Consider the following 13,021-nt stretch of genomic DNA (forward strand, 5'->3'; position numbering starts at 1 on the left):
AGGGCAGCACTTTCACAGTATCATCTTTCAGGATTTGAAATAGCTCAACTGGAATTCCATCACCTCCACTAGCTTTGTTTGTAGTGATGCTTTCTAAGGCCCGCTTGACTTCACATTCCAAGATGTCTGGCTCTAGATTAGTGATCACATCATCATGATTATCTGGGTCATGAAGATCCTTTTTGTACAGTTCTTCCGTTTATTCTTGCCACCTCTTCTTAATATCTTCTGCTTCTGTTAGGTCCATACCATTTCTGTCGCTCAGTCATATCCAACTCTTTGCGACCCCATTGATTGCAGCACACCAGGCCTCCCTGTCCATCTCCAACTCCCAGAACCTACTCAAACTCCTGTCCATCGCATCGATGATGCCATCCAACCATCTCATCCTCTGTTGTCCCCTTCTCCTCCGGTCCTCAGTCTTTCCCAGCATCAGGGTCTTTCCAAAGAATTGGTTCTTCTAATCAGGTGGCCAAAGTATTGAAGTTTCAGCTTCAGCATCAGTCCCTCCAATGAACACCCAGGACTGATCTTTCTTAGGATGGACTGGTTGGATCTCCTTGCAGTCCAAGGGACTCTCGAGAGTCTTCTCCAACACCACAGTTCAAAAGCATCAATTCTTCAGTGCACAGCTTTCTTTATGGTCTAACTCTCACATCCATACATGACTACTGGAAAAACCATAGCTTTGACTAGATGAACCTTTGTTGGTAAAGTAATGTCTCTGCTTTTTAATATGCTGTCTAGGTTGGTCATAGCTTTTCTTCCAAGGAGCAAGCGTCTTTTAATTTTGTGGCTGCAGCCACCATCTGCACTGATTTGGGGGCCCCCCAAAATAAAGTCTGTCACTGTTTCCATTGTTTCCCCATCTATTTGCCATAAAGTGATGGGAATGGATGCCATGATCTTAGTTTTCTGAATGTTGAGTTTTAAGCAAACTTCTTCACTCTCCTCTTTCACTTTCATTAGAGGCTATAATCATAGATAGTTGTTCAGAATCAAATGAAGACGGAAAGCTAAGAAGAATATTAAACTCATGTGCCAGGACAAGGGCTTCGAGAACCCAGAAGCCTGAAGACAGAAGCATGATCAATATGAGGAATTTAAACCAGTTTGGTTAAAAGCAAGCAAACAAACCAAAATAGTGGCCTCCAAGAATCAACCCTACTTAAGAGAAACCTTGAAATCAAGTGAATCTCAACTGAGACCATGAACAAAACAAATGCTTTGTAAAGTGACAAAGCACCACTTTAGAAGTGGGTTTTCATTTACTCTTTCTCTCCTCCTTTGACACCAGAAGCTATTGCCAAATGCTTCAAATTTCTCCTTATTCTCATTGTCTTCTTTTGCTTTGGCAGGGCCATGTCCTGGGTTGTATTCCTAAAGAGAGCTGAAGAATATGCTGGGTCTCACTGACAAAGAAACTGAAAAGTGGAAGAAAAAAGCTGGGAGAAGAAGTAGGGTTAGGAGTGGGGTCAAGGATAAGACTGAGGCAGAATTCATCAGAGGGGTGGGAATTTGAAGCAGGGAACTTGGTATTTATTTTCTTAGGAAAGATGTCCCTGATCAATTGTTTTTAGGTAGGCTCATCTTTTCCTAAACTAAAACTGAAGGTTTAGGAAGCTTTAGCTTCTGAGGTGATTTGAAAATGATTTATTATTGAAATTCATTGAGAGTAGTTGATTAAAAACATCAAAAAAATCCTGATACCTTTATACTTGTTTATAAGAACTAAAATTTTATCACTAGGGCACAAGCGGGAATCAAGATATATCAATAACCTCAGATATGCAGGTGACACCACCCTTATGGCAGAAAGTGAAGAGGAACTAAAAAGCCTCTTGATGAAAGTGAAAGAGGAGAGTGAAAAGGTTGGCTTAAAGCTCAACATTCAGAAAATGAAGATCATGGCATCTGGTCCCATCACTCATGGCAAATAGATGGGGAAACAGTGGAAACAGTGTCAGACTTTATTTTGGGGGGCTCCAAAATCACTGCAGATGGTGACTGCAGCCATGAAATTAAAAGATGCTTACTCCTTGGAAGAAAAGTTATGACCAACCTAGATAGTATATTCAAAAGCAGAGACATTACTTTGCTGACTAAGGTCTGTCTAGTCAAGGCTATGGTTTTTCCAGTGGTCATGTATGGATGTGAGAGTTGGACTGGGAAGAAAGCTGAGCACTGAAGAATTGATGCTTTTGAACTGTGGTGCTGGAAAAGACTCTCGAGAATCCCTTGGACTGCAAGGAGATCCAACCAGTCCATTCTGAAGGAGATCAACCCTGGGATTTCTTTGGAAGGAATGATGCTAAAGCTGAAACTCCAGTACTTTGGCCACCTCATGTGAAGAGTTGACTCATTGGAAAAGACTCTGATGCTAGGAGGGATTGGGGACAGGAGGAGAAGGGGACGACAGAGGGTGAGATGGCTGGATGGCATCACTGACTCGATGGACGTGAGTCTGAGTGAACTCCGGGAGTTGGTGTTGGACAGGGAGGCCTGGCGTGCTGCGATTCATGGGGTCACAAAGAGTTGGACACGACTGAGTGACTGAACTGAACTGAACCATTTCACATGATGTCCTAAAGTAGATCTTTTTGTTTCAAAAAACAATTCTAAAACAATTAGAAGAGTATTTAAAATAGCATTTTTTTTGTCACCAAGCTAACTTACTGAATAATTAAAAAACACAACTAAAAACCACTTGCAAACATTTTTGTCCCTCATACTTAGCAAAAAATCCAAACAACAACAACAACAAAATCCAAGATTAATGTTGGGTGTACCAGGAGGATCAAGAGGAGACTCCAGAGGTTGACAAGTATTCCCTACCTGTCGATAGTTAGATGTGAAGGCTCCCAGGTAAGCCACGACTCCTGAAGAAACGAGGATGTCCCCCGTCAGGTTGATGTACAGCTGCCCCAGCTCCAAAGCTGTCTGGCTCCATCGTGTTTTCTCACCCCCAAGGCCTCCAATCAATTGTTCAGCTCGTTCTAGCTTTTTGCTGCACAGGTCAACCTCAAAAATAGAAGTAAACTTTTATCAACACCTACGAGTAGAGTAAGTTAAAAATTCTTCCAGATTTTAACCTCAGGGATAAATTTTTAATTACAGAGTTACACCTGGAGTTTTCCTTTTTTATCTTTCTGTGGAAGAAAAATGTGCAGTAGTTCACTATGAAGAGGACAGTCCATGATCTTTTAGACTTTTTTCATAGTAAAGAGAGTATTTTAATCTAATTTGTGAAACTCATAACAGATATTTATCATATAACACAAACAACTGCTCTATTTAAGGAAATGAGCTACGGTTATGAGAGACTGAAAGTTTTACCCTCCATTTTAATAATCAAAGTGCATTTTATTTTAAATATTCTATGAACGTTTCCCCTCATTTAACTTACGGTTGATTTAATGATAATTTTAAAGGTTAAATGTTTAAAGGTTTTAATAATTTATGCTTACTTACAAAGCACAATTTCCAAGCTGCTAAATTGTGTCAGCCTACTCAGACACTTGCAATTAACCTTAAATTAGGACATCAGTCAATAGCTGAGAGCCTACTTTGTGCATAAGACTGTCAACCAAGTTTGATTATACATAATTAAGTAATGTTATTTTCAAAAAAGAGGAAGTATAATTACAAATCTGGAAAACTTGGGCAAAAGCCATTTTAAACCATGCAATAGCAATGTTCCAGTGGAATATCTGAATTATTTTGATTAATTTTAAGTGACTTATTATTTTTAGAGGATGACAAGATTAAGTAAAGGTTATCTTAAAATTCAAAATGAAATAATTTACATGAAAAGAAGTAAATTATTGATAAAAACATAGATATTTAGATTATTTTAGAATGAGAATTTGGCTTGTACTTTTTCCTATGCTATTAATATTTATATTAATTATAATAAATGCCTTTAGAGTTAAATATATAAAATACCATAAGAGTTTATACAAAGATGGGTTTAAAAAAGCAGAAGGTATGTAATTAGTAAGATTTTTGATACTTCTTTAAAAACCTTTCCTGTTAATTTTCCCTGTTTTTATTACCTTTTTCATCCTGGTTTCTTTCTTCACACATTCTTCTCTCAACTAAAATGTTAAATCAGGTCTTGGACCATAATAAAGTTGTCATCAGAAACTACTATGTAAAAAATTTTAACCAAAATTTCTCTTCCAAAAGCAAGCTTTTAGTACACACATTCATTTTATATTACCATAATTTTCTAATGTTTTATTATGAAAAACAAATAATTTCAAACATACAGCATAGTTGAAAAATGTTTACAGTGAGCAACCACATATCTATCTATTAGTTATATTATTTAAACAAAAATTGATCACTTGAAGACCATGCCAAATAATAGGACACATTTTCAAGATTAGCACAATATCACAGGTTGTACAAATAAAGAATTTGTGCACATATTGTACAGAAAGAAGCAGCCTAGTAGGATGGGAAAGAGAAAACTATTAGAGTCAGATTGCCTGGACTTGGATCTAAACTTAGAAACTGGGTTGACCATGAGCAAGTTGCTTAATTTTTCTGTGCTCTAGTTTCTAGAAAATAATCTAAAAAGATTACCTCCCTCAGAAAGCTTTTGTGAGAATCAGTGACATAATATACATTGCTCTCAGAACAACAGTGCCTTGCACATGATAAGCACTCAATAAATATTGACTGTATATCAAAATACTTGAACTTTTCTGGGGAACATAATCAGATCCTAGCAATTACTTTTTACAAAAGGTATCACTAAGTTGGAGTAATGATTTCAGTCTTAAAAACATTTCCAGTGGACACACTATGGTTCTGCGTATTGAGTCCTAATCTCAGCTCTGCCATTAAATTTTATATAACTGTTACTTAACAGTTTGGTTTTCCATTTTCTCACTCATAATGAAGAATGATTTAAATAATTTAGCTCAATATTCTAGTAATCTATAGTAGAGATGGTTGGCGATTGTGGGATAAAGAGCCAAAAGATAAATATTATAGGCTTCATGGACCAAGAGGCAAAACTGAGAATATTATATAGAAACTTGTATGATCATTTAATATGTAATCATTTAAAAATGTCAAAGTCATTATTAGCTTGTGGGCCATAGAAAGGTGAGTTTATCCTGTGGTCCACTGTTTGTCAACTCCTGACAAGTTTTCCAGGAAGAAAACAGTATTGCTGTTTTTGAGGCTGCGTGAACATTATTCTTATTTAGAGTAACTGAAGATTTGCCTATGTCTGTCTGTATTATACTATACCTGGTTTTCTAAGTCAGCTTTCTTTTGTTTATTTAGTTCGAGTGTGTCCTGAAGCCTGGCCAGCTTGTCCTGAACTTCCCGAAGTGCTGCCTGCTTCTTTTTGAGACCATCCATAGCAATTTTTAGCTCCCCTTCAGCTGCAGCCAGTTTTATCTTTTTGGGAGCTACAATTTTTGCCACTCTGCCACAAGTAAAATTGGAAAATTAAATACATGTTTAATATTCTAATGTACTTTTCATCACTGAATTTACTTTTTAATTTTTTTTAATTATGAAAGAATGATATCACATTTACAGGAGACTTGGAAAATACAGAACAAGATTATGTATTACATAATTTTATATATTACATAATTTACATAATTTATATATGCATACATAATACATAATACTTTACATAATTTATATATATTACTACTATATATTACAATTATTTTAAGTAAATAAATTAAGATTTTTAGGTGGAGTTTCAATATCAAACTCCCCAAATTAGTAGAACATACAGAAAGGTAGAAGGATATAGTAGACCTGAAAAGCACTGTGAACCAAATTCAACATAATTAAGATTTACACAATTTTCATACAATAGTAGAATACATGAGTTACTTTTCTGAAATCCTTATTATAACTCAAAACACATCTTCACATAAAACCTACACTGATTTCTACACCTTATATTGGACAAAGTTAATACCAGCAATAAAATATGATTCTCAAAATAGATATCAAATATATATAATATGTTCAAATAAGTGACTGCATATGTGTGTTACTCGCTCAGTCACGTCTGACTCTTTGTGACCCCATGGACTATAGCCCGCCATGCTCTTCTGTCCCATGGAATTCTCCAGGCAGGGTATCTTCCCAACCCAGAGATTGAACTCGGGTCTCCTGCACTGCAGGCAGATTCTTTACTGTTTGAGTCACCAGGAAAGCCCCTAAACAAGTGATTTTTTAAAAAACCATAGATAAATATTAAACTGTTGCCAGTGTCAATTTTGGTGAGTTGGGGAAAGGAGAATAAGCACATACACGTAAAATATTACAGTGTTTATGGAAACTAGTCTAACTCATTAGCCACTGAACAAAAACAACAAAATGTTCCTGAGTCCGAAAAGTTTAAATATCATTGTGTTATACTATGTAGTTGGTATAGTCTTGCCTCCAGTAAACATGTCAGAGCAGGCATTAGACCTGACTTTCTGAGGAGCCTCTCACCTATGTAGTTCCTAGGTTTTATATTACCTGAAGAACCCTGAGAAAAAAAGTCTGTTTTCTTTTTTGTCACTACTTACTTATCATATGAATCCATTGCTATGACCCATTTGCACAGACCTTCGGCTGCTGTGGAAGCATTTCTTATCTTTTCTGGAACAAAATCTGGATTTGGAATATAATTTTTTCTTATGATGTTCATGTAAGCTGGAGGAATATTGTCCTTGTCATATTCATGAAGTGACTGCAGAAATCGAATGTCACCAAGAAGTCTTTTGGCAGGACCCCAGAAATCCTCAATCTTTTTCCCTGTACCTGTTGGGTCAGGGATTTTGTCAGCTTTGATGCCTTTCAAGATGCATATAGCTTCCATAACAAGCTTGACACCAGCGGGAGGACTCTTCATGGATTTTACCACTGTAATGTCCTTGAAATAACAACATGCAAGAATTGTTTACATATGACTTGTGTTTAGTTCCTATTTTCAAACTAAACCATAAGATAGAAACTCGCTATTCACTGACAGTGACAGTGTCAGAAGCTGGTGACAGTGATAGAATTGTATCATGAAGTGTTGAGAAGTTTATCTCAAAGGCAAAGTTAAAAATAAAAAAGAGTAATGGGAAAATACCCTGAGATCACTTATGACATGAAATCCACTTCAAGAACACATGAAAGAGCTTTTTATTGACTGTCCCAAAGTAAGAGCTTTGCTGCTTCTTAAAAACTATAAAAGTTAGAGATGCAAACAGAAAAATATTGAGAAACTGTACATAAGTCTCCTGTAAAACCAATCATATATAGTTAACTCCTGTAAACATCTTACTTTATATTTCTCTATATCTTTTTCATATGTATATGCTATAAACCAGTGTATTTGCCCTATTTTAACCAATGGAATCATAGTATATCTAATATACATACTGTTTTAAACTGTTCTATTTTAATAATATATAATAAACATACTCTCGGACTAGTAAACATTTACATCACTTTTAATGCTGCATAGCTTTATGATGTATAGATATGAACCTTAATTCTAACACTCCATGCCTTTTTCTTCTTTACTATTACAATTAAAGTCTTAATGTCTCTTTTTTTTTTAAAGCTTTTGACAAATATTGACAAACTGCCCTGCAGATAATATATAAGGGTGCCTGTTTTATTACATATACCCTTAACAACAGGGGTAAGCATTCTACCAGGCAAAAGAAATTTTATTTTGATTTGTATTTCTTTTGGGGCTTCCCTGGTAGCTCAGCTGGTAAAGAATCCACCTGTAATTCAGGAGACCCTGGTTCAGTTCCTGGGTTGGGAAGATCCAGTGGAGAAGGGACATACTACCTACTCCAGTACTCTTTAGGCTTCCCTGGTAGTTCAACTGATAAAGAAACCACCTGCAATGTGGAAGACCTGGGTTCAATCCTTGGGTTGGGAAGATCCCCTGGAGAAGGGAATGGCTACCCACTCCAGTATTCTGGCCTGGAGAATTCCATAAACTGTATAGACTTTAAATACAAGTGAGGTATGATATATTTTCATACCCTTATTAACTATTTGCATTTCCTCCTTTTTGAATTAGTACTTCTTTATATCATTTACTATATAATGTTAGAGCTACTTTTTTCTCTTAGTGATTTATAAGAGGTTTACACACAGAATATATTAATATTTTGTTTGCCATGCAGTTGAAAGATTTTTTCCCTTACTGTTTCTAAACTTCTATCCATGGTGTTTATATGAAATAAAATGTGTTGATTTTTAGGTACTAAAATTCATTACTTTTTTAGGTACAAAAATATACCATTACATTTTTAGGTACAAAAATACTCTTATTTATGAAAAATACAAGACCGTATCCAGAGCATATATATTACAAACAATATTGCTTAGTGTTTTATTTTCTGATTTCTCTTATACCAAAGAAATCTTCAGTCCTAGCTTATATTCCACAATTATTAACATCTGACCTATATTTTATACTATTTTATAATATAACAATTTATATTTAAATTTCTATCTGAAACCTATTTTGGAGGAAGTTGTGAAGAAAAGATCTAACACATCCTCTCCTGTGTGTGCGTGTGAAAGTCATTCAGTCGTGTCCAACTCTTTGCCACCCCATGGACTCTAAAGTCCATGGAATTCTCCAGGCCAGAATACTGGAGTGGGTAGGCTTTCCCTTCTCCAGGGAATCTTCCCAACCCAGGGATTAAACCCAGGTCTCCTGCATTGCACGTGGATTCTTTACCAGCTGAGCCACAAGGGAAGTCCCATCCTCTACTAATTTACCCAAAAGTTTAGCTGAGATTGCCAACACTATTTTTCAAAACTCATTTTAATCTTTCTTAACTTTCTAAACATAAATTTTTATACTGTTATAAATTATAAATCATAATAACTTGTCATATGTATCACACACACACAAAACCCACTGACAAACACTGACACAACACCTTACCATATATACTGTAAGGCGTATCCAGCTACAAGTTTCTAAATATGAAAAAGTGTACATAGAATAAAAGTGTATATTTATGCCCCTGTCAATTAAAGTTGCTCTGCAAAGTTCCTGAAATAATGATTGATCTATGGTTGTTTGGAACATTTGGAAACTTTCTTTCCAAAACTGTCTTAGTCTTGCAGGTCCATTTCTTTTTTCCAGGTCAATTAGGGAATCTTTTGGCCAATTTGAAAGTGATTTCAATCACATTCAATGTGGAGACTTTGGAAAGACAAGACCAAACTGCAGCACACAATGGTAAGCACTTCCTTAAGTTACGCTAACAGGTCTCCCAGCAAGCCGAAGGCTGTGCTCTTACCTGTGCAGTGAGGGTGTCAAGGGCTGTCAGTGCTGACTCTAATATGGGCAAAGCTCCCGCCAGGTCAGCATCACATTCATCTTTGATGGCTTTGGCAGCCATAGCTTGTTCGTTTGCTATTGTTTCATCGGCTTTCACAATTTTTTCAGTTTTGGAAACTTCTACAGATTCCCTCTCAATGATCAACATCATTTCATCAACCTCTTTGCTAGCAACTTTTAACTGAGGATGTAGAGCCTCTAACTCGAACTGCATTGTGGCTACTTGAGATGCAGCAGAATCCAGTTTATCCAAACCCACTTCATACCTCTTTTTCATTTTCATGACTTCACTGAAAGCAAAGAGGTAAAACAAGGTTAGCTCTCAGGCTCTAGGCTTCTTCTTCAAGGAAAATATAAGTAATCTTTAGCTTTTCAGATTTTTTCAAGGCATAACTAAAGAAGTGGACAACTATAATGGAAAAGAATCTGAAAAATCACACACACACACATATATATAACTTAATCCCTTTGCTTAACCCCTGAAACTGACACAACATTGTAAATCAAGCATACTTCAACTTTTAAAAAGGGGTTTGAAAGATTTTTGCATATATTAACAGTAAAAAATATGAACTCTACAATTTTAGATTATGTGCAATTAAAAGCAGATAGTATGTCTTGGGGTTTTTTGTACTGCCAGTATCTATCACAGTATCTACTGCTACTGCTAAGTCACTTCAGTCGTGTCTGACTCTGTGCGACCCCATAGACGGCAGCCCACCAGGCTTCCCCGTCCCTGGGATTCTCCAGGCAACAACATTGGAGTGGGTTGCCATTTCCTTCTCCAATGCATGAAAGTGAAAAGTGAAAGTGAAAGTGAAGTCGTGTCCAACCCTCAGCGACCCCATGGACTGCAGCCTTCCACGCTCCTCCATCCATGGGATTTTCCAGGCAAGAGTACTGGAGTGGGGTGCCATTGCCTTCTCCGTCACAGTATCTAACCATATAACAAATTCAAAAGAAAAATATACTAAGTATAAGGCAAGGAACCTCCTCCATCAAGATGAATGATGTGCCTCTGTAATTAGTCATCTTGGGAAGTTTATTCCAACAACAATATTTTCCTTAAGATCTTTTTATAATCAATTATTTTAAATAGACTTCATTACCCAAAATATATTGTTTGAACATTGCCAAATGTGGCACATAATTTTAATATGTGTTAAGTATCTTGAAATAGGAATTTTTCGTTTAAAATACAAGTGGCCAGAGAATAAAGCTCAACTCTTTTTTTTGGTACAAAATTCTTACAAAGTAATAATAACTGATCTCAAAATAATGTAATATTTTAATATACTTTAAATTTTTGATTTGCATTCATATATGTTCCAGAGATAATTACACATCATGAGCAGAGAAAATGCTTCTTTATAATTTATTTCATTTAAAATATCTGAGATGCCATAATGTCTCAAAGTAAAAAGTGACGCATTTTAGAAATTCTCTTCAAAAAGTAGGTTGACATTGGTAACTAACCAACCCGATAACTGTCTAAAGATGGAAGCACACTCTTCAACTGAGTGCTTAACTGGTTTGAGCCAGAAAACTGAAAAGGCTGTCACTGAAAAAAAAAAAAAAATTCCAAGTCAGGACATGTTATAATTCTGTGATGTTGATTCCTCTGAGCAAAATATGTTACAGCAATGTGAACTGAGAGCCTTGAGAGAGAATACCACATAATCTGTGAGTCTGGTTTCAGTGGAACCCTTGTGGAGCAAGCACAGGAAAGATCTGGCCCCCGGTCACCATGAAGCAGTTTCAATGTGGCGGCTCAACCCACGGGACCCCTTGTTGGCTACAACACTGGCTTCTCAGCAGGGAATCTGAGTGCTTGCTTCCAGGTTACAATACTACCTGGCTATAAAGATATCTGAAGACTTCAGCTATTAAGGGAAGAGTAACTACAGGGTTACTGTAGTTGGAAAAGGTCAGTTTTCACTCCAATCCCAAAGAATGTTCAAACTACCGCAAAATTGCACTCATCTCACACATTAGTAAAGTAATGCTCAAAATTCTTCAAGCCAGGCTTCAACAATATGTGAATCGTGAACTTCCAGATGTTCAAGCTGGATTTAGAAAAGTCAGAGAAACTAGATATCAAATTGCCAACATCCGCTGGATCATGGAAAAATCAAGAGAGTTCCAGAAAAACATCTACTTCTGCTTTATTGATTATGCCACCCCTTTGACTGTGTGGATCACAACGAACTGTGGAAAATTCTGAAAGAGATGGGAATACCAGACCATCTGACCTGCCTCTTGGGAAATCTGTATGCAGGTCAGGAAGCAACAGTTAGAACTGGACATGGAACAACAGACTGGTTCCAAATAGGAAAAGGAGTACATCAAGGCTGTATACTGTCACCCTGCTTATTTAACTTCTATGCAGAGTACATCATGAGAAACGCTGGGCTGGATGAAGCACAAGCTGGAATCAAGATTGCTGGCAGAACTATCAATAACCTCAGATATGCAGATGACACCACCCTTATGGCAGAAAGCAAATAAGACCTAAACAGCCTCTTGATGAAAGTGAAACAGGAGAATGAAAAAGTCGGTTTAAAACTCAACATTCAGAAAACTAAGATCATGGCATCTGGTCCCATCACTTCATGGCAAATAGATGGGGAAACAATGGAAACAATGACAGACTTTACTTTGGGGGGCTCTAAAATCACTGCAGATGGTGATTGTAGCCATGAAATTAAAAGATCCTTGCTCCTTGGAAGAAAAGCTATGACCAACCTAGACAGCATATTAAAAAGCAGAGACATTACTTTGCCAACGAAGGTCTGTCTAGTCAAAGCTATGGTTTTTTCAGTAGTCATGTATGGATGTGAGAGTTGGACCATAAAGAAAGCTGAGCACCGAAAAATTGATGCTTTTTAACTGTGGTGTTGGAGAAGACTCTTCAAAGTCCCTTGGACAGCAAGGAGATCCAACCAGTCCATCCTAAAGGAAGTCAGTCCTGCATATTCTTTGGAAGGACTGAAGGTGAAACTCTAATACTTTTGCCACCTGATGCAAAGATCTGACTCATTTGAAAAGACCCTGATGCTGGGAAAGATTGAAGGCAGGAGGAAAAGGGGATGACAAAGGATGAGATGGTTGGATGGCATCACTGAATCAATGGACCTGAGTTTGAATAAACTCCGGGACTTGGTGATGGACAGGGAGGCCTGGCACTCTGCAGTCCATGGGGTTGCAAAGTGTTGGACATGACTGAGTGACTGAACTGAACTGAACTGAACTATATGGTGGGGACTCTAGTAGAGGCAAAGGAGAACATTTTTAATAAGAGGAAATTTGCAATGTCATCAAGAATATATAAAAATGCCTAGAAAAGTATTATTTTCAACTTTTCTCTCAGTTTGTATCTCATTTTTACAATCTTTCTTCCAGTTAGGATGGCCTGAAATACTGTGAGCATATAGTCAAAGAGAGATATAAGTGATACCTCTCAATTAATCAGACTCTCCAAGAGGTTTTAATCCTCCTGGATAGGAAAATATTGGGGGAGAAAAGCAAGATTCCATTAGGTTAAAATCCTAAGATCTAAATGGAAAGATAATATCTTGATAGTCAAAGAAATAATAAAATTCAGTCAAGTTATGTAGTAGCCTTGGGTGGGACTTGCAGATTTCACTAGTAGATGGAAAGAATGCTATTGGTAGTATG

General features: G+C 36.8%; 1 protein-coding gene across 1 annotated transcript in view; it reads right to left on the reverse strand.

The window, feature by feature from the left end:
* Positions 1-13,021, reverse strand: part of DNAH7 (dynein axonemal heavy chain 7) — a 254,731-nt gene that overhangs the window by 80,462 nt on the left and 161,248 nt on the right. The window contains exons 43-46 of the mRNA XM_052658581.1: positions 9,303-9,633; positions 6,561-6,907; positions 5,266-5,446; positions 2,836-3,021 (exon numbers count right to left, since the gene is read on the reverse strand). Of these exons, the coding sequence (XP_052514541.1) occupies positions 2,836-3,021; positions 5,266-5,446; positions 6,561-6,907; positions 9,303-9,633 (1,045 nt within the window). The remainder of the gene's footprint in view (positions 1-2,835; positions 3,022-5,265; positions 5,447-6,560; positions 6,908-9,302; positions 9,634-13,021) is intronic.

Source organism: Budorcas taxicolor, chromosome 2 (genome assembly GCF_023091745.1).
Source record: "Budorcas taxicolor isolate Tak-1 chromosome 2, Takin1.1, whole genome shotgun sequence".
Lineage (NCBI taxonomy): Eukaryota > Metazoa > Chordata > Mammalia > Artiodactyla > Bovidae > Budorcas > Budorcas taxicolor.